This window comes from Sesamum indicum, linkage group LG9 (assembly GCF_000512975.1).
Source record: "Sesamum indicum cultivar Zhongzhi No. 13 linkage group LG9, S_indicum_v1.0, whole genome shotgun sequence".
NCBI classification, from domain to species: Eukaryota; Viridiplantae; Streptophyta; class Magnoliopsida; order Lamiales; family Pedaliaceae; genus Sesamum; species Sesamum indicum.
The window spans coordinates 4,162,783-4,184,793 of record NC_026153.1 but is presented as its reverse complement, the minus strand read 5'-3'; the positions used below and the strand labels follow the sequence as shown (position 1 = coordinate 4,184,793).

Sequence of the window (22,011 nt, the reverse complement as noted above, 5' to 3'; positions counted from 1 at the left end):
AAAGCGTGAAATGTCTAATTTGGTCTTGTGTTGCATAATTGACTACGTGGATATGTCATTGGATTCGTAATATCAATAATTGAGTATACAACCTCAGATGATGGTGAACTTTTAAAATTAATCTCATGTTGTGTGATTTTGGTATAAGTCAATGAGTATAGTAGATAAAATAGATGAAAAATAATTATAATGGGATTAAAAATTTTTGAAAAAATGGAACAAACGATGTAAATTATTATATTGTAATTAAAAAAAATATTTTTGATATGTTCAGTCACACGGCTAAACAAATATAGAGTTGTCAATGGCAAAATCACTTTGGGTATGATCAATATGTTTTATCTGACAAACGAACAGTTTAAGAAATTATTTGACAAATCAAAGGACATTATTTGACTCCTTTATTTTATTTTTTTTAATTAAAGCACTTAAAATTCATCTATTTATCTATCTACACTATTTAAAAGGAATTTTTTGTATCGAATCAAATTTTAAATATCATTTAACTCATTCATTTTTTTTTATTAAATTGGCTATAATAATTTAATATTTTCAAATAAATTTAACTAAATACACCTCAGGTTTTCTCGATTTCGATGTTTTAATTTATTGTGTGATTGATAATTAATTTATTAATAAAAATAGCAATTATTTATAATATTTAAATATTTTAAAACACAAATGGATGGGGATGAGGCGGAGAGGTAGTTTCAAATAAAAGAAAAGAAAAGAAAAAATATACAAAAGCACATTGCGTTAATTCCCCTCTCTCTATCTCTCTCAAAGAAAATTGAGTCCAATATTTTCACAAATTAGAAAGAGAAATTCTCCTCTTGAAATTCTGAAATACGCAGTTACAGTTTTTTCTATCACTCTACAATTTCTTTTTAGTTCCTGCAATTCGTGGGTGTATTCATACGTATAGCAGTTTGAATCAGGGTTAGGGTTATTGAGCAGTAAATTTTGGGGAGTAGCTGCACGATGTACGCTGACAGAGTGGAGGCTCAGGCTAATAGGTCGATTAAGGAGCGTCTTAACGGTAATTCAGCCGTCGATTCCGGTCGGAGGAGGCCTATCTCCGGCAAGAGGTAAACTTGATTTTCGCCTACAAACTTTTTTATGTGTGCTTGGTGATGTGAATAATTTTCGCAGAGGTTTGTTTGTGCGCACAAGTTAGATGAACTAACGTTTCCTGGTGATTCTTACAAGAAAGTAGCTTTTTCCTTCTAATTTTTTATCCGAGGCTTCTTTAGGTTTTAGGTTTTAAGTTCATATTTATTGATTAAGTCTTGTTAGTTTCTTGGGAGTATGATTTTTTATTTCCTGGATGCTTTGAAGTTAAGGGTGGCAGCAAATTTTGATTTGTGAAATGTTACTTACGAATTTAATTGAAAACACATGGTGTTGTTTCTTACTGGGGTTGATACAAAATTTTGTGAAATGCACGGTTTTAGATTCTCTTGATTTCAGATAGAAGGTTTGGGGTTTCCAATGGCAGTGCAAACAACATACAGAATCTGGTAGTAATTTCATGTCCATAGATGACTTGGTACAGTTGTTATTTTATAAAGATTTGCTATTATGGCCAAAGGTGAGTGTGCAAGTATTTGTTCAATTGGATTAAGGAACATCGATTGTTCTTAGAAATTTCTAGGACTTTGGGCCTTGGGACAATCATGGGATCATTTGATACCCACCACACAGCAGGACCAGGATCCATGCAATTTGTTAGGAATTACACATGAAATATGGTACTTTTCTATATACACGAAGTATGGAAAGTCACAGTTGCGGTTTGTTTACCTAATTCAATTATTTTCATGCAGACGGAGGGAAGATGATGAAAAATGGCAACATGATCTTTTTGAGGGCAATGAACCTCAAATCTCAAGTATGCAGTGTTTCGAGTAAAGTTGTAGTAATAGTATTCTCGCATTTCTTGGGATTCTGTGCTATTACTATGTTATCTCAGCTGAGGTGGTTTAGACTTTATATTTATGGCCATTATAGATCGCAGAGTTGGCGTAAAGGATTTGCGTCTGAAGCTTCAAAGGAAGAGTATTGAACAAGCGACACAAAACGTAAGGGGCTCTGTTTCTGGAGGTGCAAGAGATCTGCGCGAGAAGCTCTCTGGAACACAGTACTCTCGTCCTATGGAGTCTGAGCCTCCGCCCTTGAGGCCTAAGTCTGCACCTGAAGCCAGTAAACCTCCTAGAAATAGTGTCATAGCTGAAGCTCCTGAACGAGAAGCAAAGAAGCTTGCTAGCACTGTAACCAAGAAAAAGACTCAAGAGGAGGTGAAAAACTACTAATGGCTTCTTTTCTGATACATTTCCTTTTTTCCTTTTAGTCCTCTCTCCAGTTTCCTCTCTTTATTCCAGTAAAGTGTTTATGCAGGTCGAATCCGTGAATAGTTTCCTGCAGTCCCTGGGTCTTGAGAAATATCTGATTACATTTCAGGCTGAAGAAGTATGCTGTTTCATTCTTTTGATGATTTTTGAGTTGCCAGGATGTTCATATATAAACACTATTTGCTGCAAATGGCAGGTTGATATGACAGCCTTAATACACATGGGTGATGAAGATCTTAAAGCCTTGGGAATTCCAATGGTGAGTACCGTGTTGGGCTCTTAAATATAATGAATTTGGCTTTATTGTTTGTAAGTTGTAACTTTCATGTCTTCATCCTTTAGCTTCTAATTATGAGTTGAGGATTTAGTTCTTTCGTTAATTGTTGGTTACTTCTTGTATTTTAGGGGGGAAAAAATTAATGTAAAAAGATGGTTCATGAAAATTAATGGAAGAGGAATCTGAAGTTTAGTCCTTAGACGTGTAATGATGTTTTTCTTTAGCATTATTCATTCCTGTTTGGATTCCACCATGAGACCAATGCAAAGGCTTTTTTGTTTTGGCTGGAGTTGTCCATCTATGACTACAACAAACATTGATATGTTTCCTTCTGTCTTTTCCAAGACTCATAATCCAGTTGAACCTAGCTGCTCATGATGTTCGATCTCAGCTTTCAGAATTTCACGGCTAATCGAGCCTTGTTCTTAAAGTAATCGAACCCGGGATAATGGTATATCTCCTTTTATTATATGTATAATCACCTTAATCAATCTTGTTTATGCATATTTTTTGAATTTCCTCGAATCACATCTTATACCCGAAAGTGACCCAATGATACATTCCCCACGTCAACTTAACTTAAGAAATTTTCATCCAGTGGTTATATCGGGTCAACTACAGTTGTCCTACACTTCCAGTCGGCTGCGACCAATACTAAGTAATGCTCCATGAGTTCCAAATAAAGATAATTGATGTCAAATGGAAAAGATTGATGCACTCATGCAATTTTGCTGCACTGTATTTCTTAAAAAAAAGTATTTGTTAGTATGGTGTAGAAGCAGATAAGGGTTTTTGTCTTGTCCAGTAGATTTAAATAATTTCGTGAAGTAGTAATCAAATCAAAATGCATATCCTAGTGGGATGACAGTTTATTGAAATCAAAAGCAAGACTGCAAGAGAACAGGATTCAGATGGCACTTCCCATAGGAAAAGGTTGCAAGTTTCCCTTTTCCGATGCAGACTGAAAATTTTGTTTTTCAGTGCGTGAGTGTTGGTTGTCCTTACTCAAGCTGGATAAAGTAGAGTCTTAGCAGGTATTATAGGCCTTCTGTTCAGAAGGAAAGGCCTTAACATGAAGTAGAAGTTTGGGGTTTGGAGAGAATGTCTGAGAAAGGGAGCTACAATTGTGGCTTGTCTCCTCAGAAAACTGAATTTTCAAACATCATTTTGCAGATACCTGTTTACATAGTTGATTTTTATTCGTTTAAGTAGTGCATGCTTCTTGTCCCAGACTCATTTAGTGAAAGAGTTGTACTCAGGTTTGGCTCTTTTTTGCTTAGGTGACATGAACTTTAAGATATTAAATAGCTTATGTCCCTTTATCTTTCTTTGATCTTTATTGATTCCCGAGGGAGAACACCAAATCAATTTCTCTTGTACTTTGGGTTATGTTGTGAGGTTGGTGGGTATGCGATGCTTTACAATTTAATTAGGGATTTATGATGATTTTCCTCTTAAATGAAACAACAGGCACATATATAGTGTTGCATACCTAAATGGTCGTCTTAAACCATGACTGTTTTTCACATAAATTTATTGATTTAATTTTCCAAATATGATAACAAAGTGGGTAGTGGTTGGTAGCTGTTCCTTGGTTGTGCCCGAAAATGATTAGTTACTGGGAGATGCATGTTTTTCTTTTCAGATCCTTTTTCTCTTTGTATGTTTTAATCCATGGTATATTTTGTATATAGATTTTGTGACTTTGGTGTGATGATTCAATTTTGGTTAAGGGCTGATTCAGGTAGTTGAACAAGTTGATCTTGACCATTTTAATTCTTGTCTGGACCCCGGAGAAAATTATGAATAAATGGTTATGGGTGTAAAAAGTTACAGTGCTATTATGATTATCATTATCATCATCATTATTATAGTAGGAACAGCAGTGGTAATAAAGATATAGATTTGCAAGAAGATATGTGGAAAGAATGTCCTGGTCAAGTCATAGTTTCAAACTTTCAGAGTCTCAAACCATAGATATGATTAAAACATGGTAAAATAGCTAATATATTCAGGGAAGAAATTGATCCTGAGTTGCATGGATTTATGTACTGTTTCTTCTTTTTTGATGGCTCTACATCTGGAACATGCTTTGAAATCTAGACATGACCATTATCCCTGTTTATTTTATTAGACCTAATCCTGGCCACAGGTTTGTCTATTGCTGCCGTATTCTGAGCCTAAGTTGAATACATACTTCCATTGTGAAACTCTCACCCCCAGCCGTTAATGCTATCTTATCTTCACAGTTTGCCACTTATTCCTCAGGGTCCAAGAAAGAAGATACTTCTGGCGCTGGAATCAAAAGTTTAATAGGTGAGCGCGTAGGGCATTTCTCCTTGGAGAATCGGAGCATATATATATTGTTGATCATTCCCCAGACTCAGCAGGATTAATTTTGGATCGTATAGCTTTTCTGGGGTAGTTTCAAGTTGTTGAACAGCAGAAAATAGCTTCAATGAGCTTATCATGGGTTGTAATCCGAACATAGGTCGGTGGACGGTTGAAGGGCTTTAGGATCTGCTTTCATGAATCTGTTGCTTTATCTTGTCAACTTGTTTTCTATATTCATCCTAAAGCAGGTCTTGAGTGTGTACCTGAATTACTCTTTGTCTGCTCAGATTGAAGATTTTGGTAATGGTAGTGGTAGTGGTGTGATAAATCAGTAATGCGACAAACGCTCTATCATTTCATTGAAAGTGTTTGGTGGGAGCACTTGCAACTGTGCTGCTTCAGTTATATTTATTTATATACTGTCCAAAAAAGGAACACGATCTTGTTTCATTAGTGTATATGAGATGAACTAAAATAATAACTAATTCGACGCATGTCCTTAAAAATATGTATTTATTTATATATTATCCCAAAAAGGAACACGATTTTGTTTCATTTGTTTGAGTTTTCATTTTCAATTTTATGTGGAAAATATGTATTTCTAATTCTGTATAGATATGTGTGAATTTTGAGAATATATTTTATTAGTTAATGAAATTGTGTTTTGTATTCGATTTTGTTTTAGCTTTACTTGTGGTTTTAAGAATTGAAATTTGAATATGAAAATACAAACAAACATGCTCGATGATTGATAATCCTATTGTCTTTTAATTTCTTATTTGAATATTAGTGGTAATTGTACAAAAGCTAAAATATGAAATAAAGAAACAAGCTTCATAAAAATAGAAAACTTAAAACATAAAAAGAAGAAAAGATAAGAGACTTCTTATCCAATGCTTTAGTAGCACTGCAGAAAAATAGGATAAAATATTCGAATAAAATTTTGGAAGGGGTTAAATACACAATAAAAGAAAATGATTGATAATGTAATATCGATATTGGAATATAAAAGAACTACAAACAAAGACATGAGATCAGAAAAAAATCAAATGAATAATTAAAAAAAGGAATAATTACATTATCTTTCCCTGATGTGTGGTGTAGTTACATATAATTTTTTTTATAGTTTGAGAAATTATATCTAATATTTCTAAAATTTATTTTTGTTAATAAATAAGTCTCCCCATTTGTTAAAATTCATTGAATTTGCTGATATTAATCGAAAAAATTGAATGAAAATTAATATTTACCCTCGATTGATTTATTACTTTCTAATTACAGGTCAAATAATTTTTTCGAACTAAACTACCCTTATAATGGTGGAAATATATCTGCTCATATAAATTAAAGCATGAAGACATATGAGAGAATTTGATCTTAAAAGGATTATTTGACATGCAACAAGTTAGTAATAAGTTAATTCGGGATAAATATAGATTTCTTTGTATTTTTTTGTTAATATTAACAAATTCGATAAATTTTGATAACTAATGAAAAACTTATTTATTAGACAGAAACAAATATCAAGGATATTAAATGTAATATCTTAAACTATAAAGTATTTATGTGTAATTATAACAAACGTCGGACAAAGAAAGTGTAATTATCCCTTAAAAAAAACAAAAGAAACTAGATACACATGCTGTAAAGTTATTGGTCAGCCACTTTTTTTGACTTTTCAAGCATCAAGAGCAAGAGACAAAGGCATTACTGCTCACTCTCTTCAATCAACTCTTGGGATGTAATGAATATTGCCGGGAAAGACTAATGCACGTTATCTTGTTTCACATAGATAATATATATATTAAATTATTTTGTTATTTTTGAAATGAGAAGTGTGAGTAAGTGAATATGGGAAGAATCACCACATGCATGCGCTTGCCCGTCCCATCCTAGTTCAGGTACGTATAGTTATATATTTTTTGAGAAAATTACTTTAAATTTTTCATTTATCACGTTTTAGACTCTTAGATGACCAAGTAATGGCGGTTGAGGAAAATCCTCCTCACTGGCCTATTTTTTTGGCTTCTGCTGATGAAGAGTTTGGTATTAGTTTGATGAGGAGTCCGATTTTGTATTGCTAGGTAAAAAGTCCGAATTTCTCAAACAACCGAGCTGCTCCTCTACAAATAGCCTCAAACCCCTATGCATTTTCACAGACAAATTATTCGAGCCTCTTCTATCTGCTCCACTTACATTTTTTCTCCTTTCTCTTCTGAGTGTTCTTCTGTTTGTTGTTTCAAGCTCTCTATCAAGAGTGCGCGTGTAAGAGAGTTATAGCTATGTTAATCTTGGGGAAAGAACGGCTTATACTATCTGCACTGTGATAGTACCGAAATTTCACTTTCAAGGCAGGTGATTTGTTCACGACACAGTCTTTAATTTTCCAACAAATATGTCTTGTGCTTGCTTGTCAAATAATTTTCATCTCATCTTATTGTATTTGCGTGCGTGGATTATATTATTTTGTTGTAGAGAAAATTAAAAAAAAACAAAAAATAGTTTCTTAAAATCCAAAAAGATGTCACATGAGCTATGGTTATTATATATATATATATATAATTCATTTAATATTCTTTCCGCTTCACATCATTTACTATCTATATCTTACATCCACCAACTTACTAGAAAAAAAAATTTCGTATCAACCAAACTCGTTTCTTCTGAAATTTTTATCATTAAAACAGTATGAAATGAGATGAAATTACAAACAATACCATGTGGTGGACTTAATTCATTCAATATATATAGTGCAAAGGAAAAAGGTAAATATGTATATACACGTACAGCTCCAAAATAACATACTTTTGAGGACAAAGGAAAACTTGAAGACGAGTAAAGACTTTTGGGTGGGGCAGACAAACAGTGGAGGAGAGGAAGGTGAATGGTCAAGACCATAACCAGCCCTCCTTCTCTCTCTCTCATCATCCACTCATTATCAATTCATTTCAGTTCCATCCCCCGCTCTTTCTCTCTCTTCAGCTCTTGACGAGTCATAGTTGCTGAAAGATATTTCGTCTTTGTGGAGCTCTGAGTGTTAGCTCTGATCCCAGTTCTTGGTGAGGAAAAATGGCTGTAAGTACGCCCTTTTTCTTTAATGCTTGTCAGAAAACAAATGGCAGCTTTGTGGGCTTTTGTCTCCCCCCCCTATCTGGAAATTCATGTTCTAAGCTGACCATTGTGTGATTGTTTTTCCATTTTTCTTTTTGTCTATGCTAGAAAGTTTGTGTTTTACTGACTTGTTAGCTCTGCAAATGCTGTTCTTACATCTTTTACTGATTCCCTTTGTGTATTTTTACTGTTTTTTGGTGGGCTTTTTTCAGTTCAGTTTAATGTTTGGGATACTTTACCTTTTGTGGGTGAGGAAGATTGCACTCCACCTTATGTATGTATACGTTCTTCTGCAAGTTTAGGGGGACAGTATTTTGGATTTTTCTGGTTTTAAGTGAAAAAGCAAATGAACATGTTTGTATGAAGAAGTAAGTGTAAACAGTGAAGATCCTACTATATTGAAACCAATGGGAGTACTTGGCTTGTCTGGAATTACAAGTATCAAATCCTGTGCAATGTCAAGAGGGGTTTGGTTTGGATCCTTACCAGTCAATTCCAGTTAGAATGATCCACAGACAACTTTCTGTTTTTGATCTTTGGCAGCTTATTACATATTCTTTGAAATAATACTATGCGAGGGCTGTTGGATTTTGGTTCTATATGACCCCAACGTTTTGAGTTCCTTAAAGTTACTAGACGGCACAGCCTGGTATTTTGAACTCTATGTTGTGTTTTTTATTCTTGTTTTCCCCTTTGATTGCGTACCTGTGGAATGTAGTCCTCATATGCATTCTGCTTATTCAAGTATAGGTTCCAGAAATACGGTATGTAATTGTATCTCGGTTCTTGGGCATGCAATAAATGGAAACATTGTCTAGTTTCTTGAGTTGCTGATGAAGTTCACCTCTGATATGAATGGCAAAACATCATATTTCCGGCTATGAGGTTTAATGGTGTCGAGTGATGAAGTAATCTTCTTGCGTCCAAACACCATATTATCATATCCTACTACCTCAACACTGTACTCTGAGAAGCTTAAAAACTTGCTCTTTTCATGTCCCACTTGGATCTAATACTGAAGGGAGTAACACTTGTTTTTCTTGTCAATGCAGCATGGTAATGTGCCAAAATACGGCAGCTGGGAAAATGAAAATGTTCCGTACACCGTTTACTTTGATAAGGCAAGAAAAAAAAGAAGTGGGAACATGGCGAATCCAAGTGATCCCGAGGAAAATACAGGCATGCTCCCTAACAATAATCCTTCACCTGTTGCCCCTGCTGGTCCAGCACAATCTAGTACTAGACTGGAGCAACCATTTGGAAAGGAAGCAGTTACACCAACACCTGAACATAGAGTGAGCAAGGAAGATGGTGATTTTCAGCAGGTTAGTAGTCCTTCTCAGGGAGAAAATACAGGTCAGAGAACTGCAAGTAGTGGTGGTCGGGTACAGAGGCCAGCTCCAGCTGCAAGACCTAGTGCAGGATCTGAGCAGGGCTTTGAGCGATCACCACTCCATCCACATTACCAGGCAAAAGTTATCGGGAGAGTCAGTGGTTCTCCTGCCCGGGAAGGGAAGAACAATGATAGCAGTCATGGTACTCCTGGAAGATCCCGGCTGAGGCCAACCACTCGAGGAGATGAAAGTGTAAGCTTTTGACCCTCTTGTTTATCAGTCTGATCTCAGCTAGATTTTCCACGTTTGAGTGTTTGAATCTAATGCATATGATAGGCTTTGTAGAAGCACCTTTTCCTCTCGGTTTCCTATTAACTAGATTAAGTTATGCTAAGGCTATTAGAAAACTGCAAAACAGATTGTGAAACGTTTGCAAGAAAAAAGAAGAAAATTAAACTCAAGATACGTCTGCAAGATACGTCTGCACGAAAACATAAGGCTCCGCACTCCAATAAAGGCCTTATGATTTCTCATAGGATATATGAACCATAACAATCACTTTTACCGGCTGCAACCTCCTCCTGACTGATCACATTGCAAATGGCAGCCTGATGAAGGTCCCACTATTCCAAGATTTGGCGAATGGGACGAAAATGATCCCCAGGCTGCCGAAAATTTCTCTCACATTTTTGACAAAGTACGGGAGGAAAGGAACTCTGGGGCTGGAAACATATCGGGTACTCCAAAGCATCCATCTATCTCAACACAAGGTCAACGAGCCAACCAACCTAAGGTTGGTCTATCAATGTACTGCTTGATCTTAGAACAACATCTTTCTCCAGGCTCATCTCGTCTCTCTTCTCATTCAATGCAGAGATGCTGTTTCCCTTGGTGGTAGAACGGGACGACATCACTTTTCCTATGAGAGTTTGAACTTTGTCAAGAATGTAAATAGCTCTAAAGGGCTATTCTATCCAGAGATGGTGCATTAATTATATAGTAATGTGCTTGGGACCACAAACGTGGTTTGCTGCTTCATCATCATCATCATCTCTGTCTAGTTGCCTCTTCTTGACTTCCACTCTTTCTTCAACTTGTAGTTTGGATGAAACACAGAGATTGCCTGTGCTAGATTCTTTTATTTTTATGTACGGTACTGCTTTTTACTACATGTTACATGCAGCTGCCCAATTTTTCTCTTGTTCTTTTTCTGCTTGCCTTGGGTAGAAATGGGTTTATTTTGATTTTGCACTCTACCCCTATGATAACGGGATTCAAATTAAGTTTTTTATTTCATATTATGTAACATCTTCTATTAATATGTTCATGCGCTGCCTGTAATCCTTCCCTTTTTATTTGCAAAATTACGAATAACCCCTCTCAGTGTCGAATATTTGAGTACTATTTTCTAATCATATTATCAAATACCATGATAAAAACAAAATATGCAACATCTGGGAAAGTCGACAAACATGAAGTTGATCTCTTGTTTGAAATGAGACTGAAAATACAAGCAAAGTCCTCAGATATACCGGAAAGGAAAGGCTTAAAGTTACAAGAATGCAAACAAAGGCAGGAATACCATTTAAACAGCGAAAAGAGAAAGATAAGGCAGCAGAAGAGCAAAGATGTTGGTCGGGAAGCTCGCATGATTATCAATTTATCACTGCTTATAGCATGTATATAGAAGGTAAACTATAGACGAGAAGCTCATCTTTTTGCAGGTTTCTTTCTCCACTCTGTGCGTCCCCTGTTAATTTCAGAACCATCGTTTGATATTCTCAATAAGTGCAGGAACTGAAGGTAGTCACTTTCATCTTTTGCAGCAGTTGGAGATCCATTAGTTCCATGAAGCTGTGAAACTGAGTCATTGAGGATCGGTTCAGGAGTGGTGAGGGAATCGACTACATCGTCATGCTGGCATTCACGCCTGTAATCTAATGTTATGGTCTGCAGCTCATAGCTGTCGATGATTTCTTGGGGCATGCTCTGTTAACAAATCAATTCTCTGTTAGCAACACCAAAGTCAAAGTGAACTTGTATGGCAAGAACTAAAAAGGTCACCAAGATGTACATGGATGGAGAAATATGATTAATTAAATGCAAAACTAGGTGTTCTTGTTGGATAGTAGAGTAATTTATCATTTCTGGTCTACTACTTTGCCTGATTTCTTTAATTCTTTCAAACACGGTATTGATCAGCAAATTTACAAGATAGCAACGATATTGATCAAACCCACCCATATAGAGCAAAGGATATATGTCTATATATACCAACTTTAGTGCATTAAAGATAATTAAAGATGGATGACTGAAGGACAACCAACCTCCAGAACCCATCCAATGTAGGTGACGTTGTTAACATGCTGGTTCATGTCAAGATCAGCTCGTCTTGGCTGCCAAAAATGAAACAGTTTAATTACTCCAAACAAGGGACTTGGATACTTTCACTGAAAGCAAGTCATCTTACCACTAGCCCAACTTTGTAGTATTCAGCTGGGTCATCTAGTTTAGATATTTTCTTCAGGCTAGCATTATTCTCTTCAGGAAATGCTAATCTGGCATCAACAAGAAATCAATGGTAAAAGCGATGACTATGATTAGTTTCTTGATACAAAATGGGGGCAGTATAGGGATGATAAATTAAGAGGTGCATAAAAACCAACTATACAAGCAACAGTAAACGTTGAGCTCAATCTAGAAGAATCATAGTATCATGCCAAGATAACACTTTATTATGCGTGGAAATGTCTCTTGATCTAGTTTTAGGTACAGCAGTAGCAGGTGCGGAGGTGAGATGTTGTGATAACATTAACGCAATCCACCTGATAATTGATAAAGTTACGGTTTCGCTCATACAAGATAACTTAGCAATTCCACATATCAATGTCCTCAAAGCATAATATACAAAACTTCAATCAGTGCTCACCTTCTTGATTAGGGTATCTCCAGTTTGGAAATTAATCAGCTAAATTTTATGTGCTAGCAAATCAATGCATTTATAGAGAGAAGGGGGAAGAGAAAGCAGGTGAACTTTCATAATTACATTGTGATTCAATTAATCAATGATAACAAATCCAGAAGAAATCAAATAAGAAAATTTTGAGTCTGCCCAATATTTGACTCCAATCATATTCTGAAAAGATAAATAAAATACCATTACAAACTGGTGAAAACAAGAAAGAACATTATTTCCATCCACTACTTCCATTGAAAATCTGAAATTACATGACCATTTTATAGTATCATTGTAGAGTCAGCAAATGAAGGAGTGAAAAACATTACCTAAGTTTTTTTGGGCAAAAAACTAGATATTCATCACGAACTTCATCCGTGACTTTCTGAAGCCGCCTGGTGTCTTGGTTCATCATCACCCACTTACTGCAATAAATTATGGTAGGTGGTGAAAATGGTAGATTGGAGGGAAATAACAACTCATCATTACTCTGGATTTATAATGGTCAGACAAGTCTTAAATGCAAAAGCTACCACCACCAGGAAAATAAGTGCTGAGCAGAGAAAATACTTTCATGGCATTGATTGGTAGGCTAACCAAGAGAGCGATTCTAACTTAACATTAGCCGATGTCAAATGTCACACAAATCTCGCACACCTATTGCCATTTTCATCCTCTTCAAGGCTCCACTTTAAATCTGGGAGCCAAGAGAGGTGTCAGCAATCAACTTCAATATCAACCACTGCGATTAAAGCGTCTCAAATTTTAGGTCTGTATCTATAATTGGGCTTCATGGGCTGACATGAAACAGAATGAGCTAGAATGGACGTAATACTTCCTTGTAACTTATCTTATGTTTTAGAGTGTGATCCTGCTCAACAAGAAATCTAAAAGAATTTCACCTAACCTGGTAGCCCTTCCAATGACTTCACCAGTTGCATAGTCTTTGAGAATCCAATCACGTCTGGTGCCGATCCTTCCTTCACTTTGGCACCAAGTCTCGATCTCAACCACATCACTCCTGTTTCATGATGCATATGCAACAAAGATAAGAATATAGTAACGTAAAATTTACATAATTAGAACACCAGTTCAAATTGTACTACCAGGCAGGGTATTTATAGATCTCGATGTGCATACGAGCAGTCACCCAAATAAGATGCATTTTTCTCATGGTAAGCGTAGTAGCAAAACCATCGGTCGAGAACCCAACACTTTGAGCATGGTTGCAACCAACCTCCTGCTTGAATTATTTTGGTAAGGGAAAGTAAAACACATGAGATACTAACCAGACATAAAAAAGAATTACTGCTTGACTAAAAAACCCCTCAAATTCAAGCCAAATCTAACATCATCAGCTCATCAGAAGATGCAAAACATAAAGAGTAAGGAGTAAAAGGAGATGAGGAAGACAGCAAATAAGAAGATGAAGCTCTGGAGAGAAATCGATAAAATCACCAAGAATTACTATGGCAGATAGACACATGAACAGAAAACAAAACAAGAAAAGAAGAACGAAACCAATTTGGGGACACAAATTTGTGAGAAAACTTGAATAAAAAAATTATTTCAAAGGTCAGAATGAGGCATCAACATTTTGACAAAGAAGAGCATTAAAACAGACTATAAAAGCAGTTTGTTCAACTATAAATGGAAGTAGATAAGTATGTTTAAAACACATATGACAATCTAGACAAACTTGGAGCAAGCAAACTTCGGACCACTCATATTCAAATTGCAATAAACAAGTGAAGGAACATATGCACAACATGATCCAAGACTCAAAGCAGAAAGACTAAATCAAAGCCCCATCCTTAAACCTCTTAAAGCTTTTTGATATGGATGGTCCATCTTTTCCAAAACCAAATCCGGGCAAAAGAGCATATTTATTCTTCAAATTTAAGACTTTGGGATAAAGTCTCTGAAAAAGAAAATTTACAAACCATTATTTTTCTCTCTTCATCTTATTTCAAATAAAAAGCCCAAAAAAAATTGAAAAATAGGGAAAATCTACCTACATTACCAAATTAATGGCGTACGCATCATAAAGCTGCAATCTTTTCACATAAACAAAGGCATGCATTAGCAAAATATACACATGAACTTCATAAATTTGCAATCTACAAAGCACCCAAAACTGGGTAAAAATAAGCTAACTTTACACACCAAATCAAGTAAACCAGTAAAGAATTCTGCAATTAACAAGAAACAAATACAGAATTACCATCAGAAAAAACAGAATTTATAAACTCGCAAAACAAACTCAACCACACAGACCTGCAATAGATTGGCTATGGTTTCAACAGTTGCAGTTTTGTTAATTCCAACCTCATAACACCTCACTATAAACTTCTCCTTATAAGACAAGCCGTCCTCAGTCAAGCTGCCAAGCCGAAGCCGGTCAGCCACGCTCGGCTGGTAGCTCGACTCCTGCGGCTTGCTTTTCGGCTCGCCCGTGGCCACCGATGCCACCCGCAGCAAGTTGCCCCTCCGAGTCCGGCTGCACCAAACGGTGGCGACCCTCCCCGTCGGCCGGCGAATCAAGCCGGAAAACCGGCAATTCCCTTGCCCTTGGTGCTCGCCCGCGGCGGCGTTGCATGCCGAAAATGCCCCTCCTCTCAGCAACATTGATTCAAATTTTTATCTGGGCTCAAAGCAATTTACAAAGAATTGCATGCCACAAAAGGAAAAAAGAATAAAAATACAGTGAGCGTGTGTTGTCCGTGTGGGTTCTTTTGTAGTGTGCGTCGATATGAACGAGGCACTCTCAGGGGTGGGGTGGGGGGTTAGGGGTGAGGGTGGGAGGCCATATGCGGCTACACATATGGGCTTGGTTTTATGGGGAAATTGCTACTACTACCAACTCGATAGCGCCGAAAAAGGCCCTTTTCTTTGGACTTTTGCAGGTGGGGTGGGGTTGTGTGGGTGTTTGGCAGTGGTAGATTGACTTCAGACCACAAGTAAATATGCAGATCTGAGAAGACAAGTGCATTATGTGTGTGTATGTGTGTGTGTTTTTTTTTTTTAAGTATAAGTGTTGATTATTATTAATTAAAATAAATTAATTATAATTTACAATTATTTACGTTCATATCCATATTTAATAATTGAAATAAATCAATTATAATTACAATAAACAACATCCCACGTATATGTTAGGATTCGTATAAATGATCTTTAAGATCATGGGGTCTTAATTTCGCCAACTGAATTATATCTCATTGGCAATATGTTTTCTTTCATTTTCAGATTGCTTTTTTAATATTTGTGAAGATAAGGAGAGAAAAATAAAAATAAATAAATATGTGTTAGAAATAGTGTGTATATTTGAATTTATTTTTAAAGATAATTTAAAATAGCGTAAAATAGGTGTTGTATGTTTAACTCTGTATTGAGAGGCAAAATTTATTGTTCATTATCAAATTATGTATCTTTTATATGTATATGTAATTGGATATATTTTTTTGTTGGTATGTTGCTTAATTTATATGTATAGTATTGTGTATATTTGGAAGATAAAAACTCGCCGTTCATTGTTATTGTCAAATTATGTCTATTTTATATGTATTTATAATTATATATATATTTTATTCAAATTTCAAAAAACTCAAAACCTATAAAAATACACAGTTAATTTCCTCTTTATTTTTTTTTATCAAAATATGCATTATTATTAATTTTATTTAATAAAATTGTCTATTTTTCTTTCTTAAATTTAAGTTGAAAATGTGTACTTCTAAATTTGTCTAGATTATTACGTGAGAATATGTTTTGATAATTTAATGAAATTATATTTTATATTAAATTGTCAAATTAATATATTTTGATATTCTCAATTAGAATTATGTTTAAATAAAAAATATTTATTTTTTTTAAAGATTAAAAATTAAAAATCTATACTATTATAAAAATAAAAAAAAAAAGTCTTTTTAATGTTGCTTTTTTAGTTTCTCTTGAAATCATCTCTATTCTGATTATTGTGATTTATAATCTTTGAGAAGTCATGCGTGAATACCTAAATTAAATTATTGGGAGAAATGGTACTAGTAGTTGATTGAATTTTTAAATATTTTGAGCAATTACTAAACATTCTTCAGTTCTCATCCTCCATCTATGAACTTAGAAGTCAATTGTTTCTTGCTGAACAATTATTAATTTTTAGTTTAATTATTGAGAAAATTAAATAAGTTACAATTGTGTGGCTACTAAAATTAATTAAAGTTACTGATCTGCCAAACCTATTTATTTTTAAGTGAAATGGTATAAATTAAAGAATACAACAAAAGAATTTATTTAATACATGGTTAAAGTAAATTAGTGTAGACGCAGTCATAGCTCACCCTACTTATACCTGAACGACCTACTAAAGTTTTTACATTTTTTTTGAATAATTAATTATCTGCCGATATCTATCGATCTATCTATATTGTGAAAGAAAACCCATTTGCTGTACAAACTTTTGAATACCTAGATTTACCCTTTAATTAAAATGTATTGTACTATTATACTTCTTTTACTTAATGAAATTTACCTTTACCGAAAAAAATAGATTTACCCTTTAATTAATTTATTCAGTTTAAAAAATTGGTCATAATAGTAATGTTGATATTTTTTAATAAGATCATAATTATATTTTTTTCCATTCTCTCGATCAACTACTCTATGTTTCCTTCTCACCTTCTATGTGTTTTTCTTAAATTATTATTATTCACAGTATCTTTTTAATAAATTCACAATCACAGTTCATTTTTTTGGGTCTCGTACCTTACCCTACATTTATTTCTTTTCACAAACTTCTTTCTTTTTTCTTACCTTACATTACGTTTATATTCTTTCACATTTTTTGTCTTTTTGTTAATCTCATACCATAATTCTTTTATATATATGTTGGCGAGAACCACAAGCAACAACTCCTAGTAAAAATATAAACAAACTTTTAGACTTTTAATATGTTTGGATGTGTATTGTGATTTGTAAAATAAATTTCATAGTTTTCTTTAATATTGTAATATATAAATACTATCAACTTCAGAAACACTTAGAGCAAGATCGGAATATAGGAAAGAATTAAGTGGGAATGGGATTTGATTAAGATGATTTTTGGGTAATTTTAATTTATTTTTATGAGCCCTAGTAAGAATGATGTGCTAATTTATATAATGGTAGACACATTTTACACTGAAAATAAATGTATAGAAAAATTGGATTGGGAGATAGAGAATTTGTTTGCAACAAGGATTTCTTAATGCTAAATCACTATAAGATAACCGGTGTAGGAATAGGAGTTTATTACATAAAATGCGATTCCTAAAAGGATTGGTTAGTGCTAAATTAGTATAAGATAATCCGTGTAGGAATAGGTACGCATTCTTGCCCCGCGCCAAACGCTCCCTCTTCTCCCAACTACACCTCAATCCCACCCCCAATTTCAGAGATTTTTGTTTTTGTCCTGGTTTCGTCTCCAAATCCTGACGATTAAAACCCTAATTTTGAAGAAATGGGGAGTAGCGGGGGCAGCGATGTGGAGGCGGGGTTCGCGAAGCTACAAGGTGAAGACTTCGAATACTATATGCAGACCTATTCTATAATTCTCGGCCGCAATTCAAAGAAATCTTCGGTGGATGTAGACCTCTCCTCTCTTGGCGGCGGGATGAACATCAGCCGCCACCACGCCCGCATTTTCTACGACTTTCAACGGCGTCGTTTCGCTCTCGAGGTGCTCGGCAAGAACGGCTGCTTTGTCGAGGGCGTCCTCCACCTCCCTGGCAACCCCCCGGTGAAGCTCGATTCGCAGGACCTTTTACAAATTGGTGACAAAGAATTCTACTTTTTGTTGCCTGTTAGGAGCATTCTCGGCGGGCCAATTGGTCCTAGGCATCACGTGAGTAATTATCAGATGGGTGGTTCTGCTCATCAGTATCATCATGCTGCTCAGAGTCAGCAGCAGCATCATTTGGGGTTGCCTCCACCCCCGGCCCCCGGTGGCGGAACGGTGGGGTATGGGAAGAAGGGAAGAACCAGAGGGGAATATTATGAGGATGAGTATAATGAGGATGATGGCGGGGAGGATGGGTCGTCGGGAGCGAAGAAAATGAGGAGGGGCGATGGGGTTGATGGCTCGGGTAGTGGTGGTTATGGGTATGGTTCTGGTGGGAAAGCAGGGGCCTCAGGGCAAATGGGTGAGTTTTTTACTTCTGGTAGATGCATAGCTCCTAATGAGAAATTTCCATGTGTCTGATTCCTAGTTTATTAGATCATTCATCCTTAGAGTGCTGCATTGTACAAATATCTTAAAGTTTTGTTATCCCATTATATGGAGTATGATTGCTATTCTGACAGTTTGTATCTCATTGACAAAAGTTACTAATACTGAAAGATGCGTTATCCCGTGATACATGTGTTGGTGATAGTCACATATAAGTTGACATGCTAAAGCTGATCATGATTGGTTTTAGTTGATGTTGTTAAATCGGAGAAATCATGTTGAGGTTGTAGGTGCTGTGTGGTGGGAAACTTCCAAATTTTTAACCAGTTCTTCTTCTGGCATCCCTCTTGCATTTGGTAAAGCTTTATGTTGTTAATCGTTTTGACAACAAAGAAGAGGACCTCAGCTTGGTTAAGTAACTGAATTTAACTGTAGCTGAAAACTGGCTGGGATTTAGTATACAATTTTTTAGTCTGTAGATGTTTTTTTTTGGACACCAGATTTGAGGTATTGGATTGGGTTATCTGTTGATCCGTGAAGATAGAAGTTTGATGAATCTTCCCTATCCTATCTGTTGTGCTCTTCACATGGTTTTGATCTGATTTGTAGAAAAAAAGGGTGATGCAAGATCACGTGCAGACAGGGAAGCTGACAACCAGCAGCTCCTTCAGTTAGAGGAAAAGGATGTCGTATCATCAGTAGCAACAGTGCTGTCTGATTTATGTGGTCCCGGAGAATGGATGCCCATGGAGAAACTTCATTCCGAGGTACCTTTTTGCATATAAACGTTAAAATGCTCCTCCAATTTTCAGTTATCCGTAAATCATGATTGTAGTTCAATATTGGTCTTTCCCCCCTGTACAGCAACTAGATAGTTGATGCTGTATGATCTCGTGTGCTGATGTAGTAACTTCATACTTATATAGCATAACACATTTTACCAAACTCCCATTCTTTCTACATCACTAAAATAGTTATTGATGCATATGGACAGACCTTAGGCGAAAGTATAGGCATTACATGTTCTCCAATTCTCTTGACATGCATTGAGTAGATTTTTAGTATTATGCGAAGCCCGTTAATTGTGAATCTACGTTTCAACATTGAAGTGGTATGTTTTATGCTGGTTAAAGCTGACTTGAATCCTGATCTTTTCTATGTTTCTGCTTCAGGAAGGGATTGATAGAGTTGTTCTTTTCATTTTTATTCATATGCACAAGCGTCCTCATGTATAGATTTGTAGGATCGTGAGTTACTGGTGGGTGTAAGAAAAGAAATGAAGGTGGAGATGAACTGAAGTAAGAATATTCCATGAAGACTTAAACCTTGGCAAGGAATGGAGTTACATATATCTTTATATGTCTTAATATCTAACTTCTAATAGCATTTTAAGAATGGAGTTGCTTCTCTCTTGGTTTGACTCTGAAACTTGTTCCAGACATGGGTTAAGTGATTGATCACTAGAATGTACAAAATTGAGTTCCTTATGAAGTTTGCTCTGCTGCAAACAAGCTTTTAAGTTGTATAGGACGTTATCAGATCAGTTGATTACATTTAATTATGTCATTTCTTGTGCGTTTTGGCCTTTGCAACTTACTTTGTCCTTTCTTCTTATTCTCTCATTGGTTCGACAGTAGAACGCCATGACTTTATCATTAGGAGAGTCCTTGTATGTTTTGACATCTTAACCTTGTATGTTTTGTCAAATTTGTCTCTCTTTGAAGTGAAACAGTCCTTTAATGTTAATGATGGTGATTGTTTTTATACCACTTATATATGCAGTGATGTTGATCGCATTTTGCCTTTCTTAGAATGGTGGTAACCTTTTTAGTTTGCCCAATTCACTACATGCCAAGCCTGGGTCATATTAAGTAACACTTCATGTGCTATTATCTTGAAGAGCCATGCATTATTTTGGCTTTCAAACTTCTACCATTCCCTAATGATATGTTTGTGCAGCTGGTGGAACAGTTCGGCAATATCTGGCATCATAGTCGTGTGAGGAGGTACCTGGCGTCTGAGGATTATTCTAGCCCAGAAGCCAAGGGAAAACCGTGGTATGGATTGCTTATGTTGTTGAGGAAATATCCAGAGCACTTTGTTATCAACACAAGATCAAAGGGACGGGTTGCGTTGGAGTTTGTTTCTCTCGTCTCGCTACTGTCGTGAGAACTTCTAAATATCCTCAGAAATGTAAAATATAACTATCTGGACCATGATAAAACTAATATTATAACTCTAATATTGCAGTTGCTGTTTTTAAAATCATGGTGGTGACTTGTAATCCTGTTCCGTATTCTTATATGTCTACTTCGACTCACCTAAGCGTCTTGCTGCTTTTTTTATGTCTCTTGTTTCACCTGGGGTATTCGTTCTTGCAACCCCCAAGGTGTCATGTGTAGGTAGGCCACCGATGTTTTCAGGTCTAGAGTTCAGATTTATTGCAGTGAATACACACTTGTAATGTTTGAGCATGGAATTTTTGGTAATTGTTTGTAGCATGTGCCATATATTACATGTTTACAATGAAAAATCAAAATATGGAATTTCGTTCGTCTTTGGTTTCAATGATAAAGCTGCTGGGCACTTCAAATGTCTTGAGTGTTGACTATGAATTTTGTCCTAAACATGTAAACTATCACATTTTGCAACCTTATGACATATTGTCTTTAAATAAGCCATAATTTGGAACGTCCCATGTAATCCCATTCATGGAAGTTGGTATTGAGGAACGTATACAGCAAATGCAAGAACGCTCTCCCCAAAACACATATATATGCACTATTAAATTTATGAAAATTCTATAATAATTTAAATTTCATATGAAAACGTGAATTACAATTCTAAAAAGAATATAAGTATAATTTCTAATTTTATTTTGAAAAAAGATAATTTCATATTTCTCGAATGAGTTTTAGTGTAATTAACTAAAATATAATTAGAGAGCTCTAAGTCCAAATATCTAGAATGCAATCCGAATTCTAAATGGAGATATATAAGGAAACCATTTTCTTCCATAAAAAGAATCAAAGGATCATAGAATCATGGCGTCGGAGTAGTGATGGCAACGGGGCATGTCTGCCCGAACTTGAGACCTGTCCCGCTAAACTCCACTTTGCCCCGCCAACACCCCGGACCCACCTCGCCTCATTGAAAACCCGGCCCCGCCCCACCTCACCCAACTCAATTTAAAATTTTTATTTTTTTTAAATTAAGTAATATAAATTTAAGTTTAATAATTGAACATAATTTTTTTTTATTTAAAATGAATTATATAATACATATAATATATTCAACTAATTTTTTGTATAAATAATACTAAATATTATTATAAATCGGGTCCGATTGCCATCCCTATGTTGGAGGCAATCAAGAAAGTTGCCTTTAAGACAGTTGACACCCTGACTAAATCTCAGGGAAAGCTTTTATTTCCATTTTTGTTC

General features: G+C 35.5%; 4 protein-coding genes across 5 annotated transcripts; 3 read left to right on the top strand and 1 right to left on the bottom strand.

The window, feature by feature from the left end:
* On the top strand, positions 744-5,381 carry LOC105170562 (ankyrin repeat and SAM domain-containing protein 6-like). Its single transcript, XM_011091372.2, has 6 exons — positions 744-1,088; positions 1,827-1,891; positions 2,011-2,297; positions 2,398-2,469; positions 2,548-2,610; positions 4,897-5,381. Exons 1-6 carry the CDS (start codon positions 982-984, stop codon positions 4,939-4,941), a joined length of 639 nt encoding a protein of 212 aa, XP_011089674.1. The 5' UTR covers positions 744-981; the 3' UTR covers positions 4,942-5,381.
* LOC105170560 (RPM1-interacting protein 4-like) lies at positions 8,076-10,703 on the top strand. 2 transcript variants are annotated; one of them, XM_020696689.1, is made up of 4 exons: positions 8,076-8,981; positions 9,126-9,659; positions 10,015-10,177; positions 10,282-10,703. In XM_020696689.1, the coding sequence occupies exons 1-4, from the start codon at positions 8,964-8,966 to the stop codon at positions 10,338-10,340; spliced, it is 774 nt and encodes a 257-aa protein (XP_020552348.1). In that variant the 5' UTR covers positions 8,076-8,963; the 3' UTR covers positions 10,341-10,703. The 2 variants fall into 2 exon arrangements, with proteins under 2 accessions (XP_020552348.1, XP_020552349.1); XM_020696690.1 differs by having other exon boundaries at positions 8,082-8,981; positions 10,015-10,200.
* On the bottom strand, positions 10,877-15,313 carry LOC105170561 (oleoyl-acyl carrier protein thioesterase 1, chloroplastic). Its single transcript, XM_011091371.2, has 7 exons — positions 14,641-15,313; positions 13,470-13,603; positions 13,271-13,384; positions 12,693-12,788; positions 11,878-11,965; positions 11,735-11,803; positions 10,877-11,396 (listed from the first exon to the last, which is right to left on the bottom strand). The coding sequence occupies exons 1-7, from the start codon at positions 14,989-14,991 to the stop codon at positions 11,118-11,120; spliced, it is 1,131 nt and encodes a 376-aa protein (XP_011089673.1). The 5' UTR covers positions 14,992-15,313; the 3' UTR covers positions 10,877-11,117.
* Positions 17,685-21,121, top strand: LOC105170559 (FHA domain-containing protein FHA2). Its single transcript, XM_011091366.2, has 3 exons — positions 17,685-18,542; positions 19,178-19,335; positions 20,528-21,121. Exons 1-3 carry the CDS (start codon positions 17,861-17,863, stop codon positions 20,735-20,737), a joined length of 1,050 nt encoding a protein of 349 aa, XP_011089668.1. The 5' UTR covers positions 17,685-17,860; the 3' UTR covers positions 20,738-21,121.

What these genes read in the sequence shown, in the direction of transcription:
- LOC105170562 (XM_011091372.2), top strand. Translation starts at nt 982, where the DNA reads ATGTACGCTGACAGAGTGGAGGCTCAGGCTAATAGGTCGATTAAGGAG. An exon ending in AGGCCTATCTCCGGCAAGAG is followed by an intron (nt 1,089 to 1,826) that starts GTAAACTTGATT and finishes ATTTTCATGCAG; the next exon opens with ACGGAGGGAAGATGATGAAA. An exon ending in CAATGAACCTCAAATCTCAA is followed by an intron (nt 1,892 to 2,010) that starts GTATGCAGTGTT and finishes TGGCCATTATAG; the next exon opens with ATCGCAGAGTTGGCGTAAAG.
- LOC105170560 (XM_020696689.1), top strand. An exon ending in CCACTCGAGGAGATGAAAGT is followed by an intron (nt 9,660 to 10,014) that starts GTAAGCTTTTGA and finishes TGCAAATGGCAG; the next exon opens with CCTGATGAAGGTCCCACTAT. An exon ending in TCCATCTATCTCAACACAAG is followed by an intron (nt 10,178 to 10,281) that starts GTCAACGAGCCA and finishes CATTCAATGCAG; the next exon opens with AGATGCTGTTTCCCTTGGTG.
- LOC105170561 (XM_011091371.2), bottom strand. Translation starts at nt 14,991, where the DNA reads ATGTTGCTGAGAGGAGGGGCATTTTCGGCATGCAACGCCGCCGCGGGC. An exon ending in CCATAGCCAATCTATTGCAG is followed by an intron (nt 13,604 to 14,640) that starts GTCTGTGTGGTT and finishes TAATTCAAGCAG; the next exon opens with GAGGTTGGTTGCAACCATGC. An exon ending in ACTACAAAGTTGGGCTAGTG is followed by an intron (nt 11,804 to 11,877) that starts GTAAGATGACTT and finishes CATTTTTGGCAG; the next exon opens with CCAAGACGAGCTGATCTTGA.
- LOC105170559 (XM_011091366.2), top strand. Translation starts at nt 17,861, where the DNA reads ATGGGGAGTAGCGGGGGCAGCGATGTGGAGGCGGGGTTCGCGAAGCTA. An exon ending in AGGGGCCTCAGGGCAAATGG is followed by an intron (nt 18,543 to 19,177) that starts GTGAGTTTTTTA and finishes TCTGATTTGTAG; the next exon opens with AAAAAAAGGGTGATGCAAGA. An exon ending in TGGAGAAACTTCATTCCGAG is followed by an intron (nt 19,336 to 20,527) that starts GTACCTTTTTGC and finishes ATGTTTGTGCAG; the next exon opens with CTGGTGGAACAGTTCGGCAA.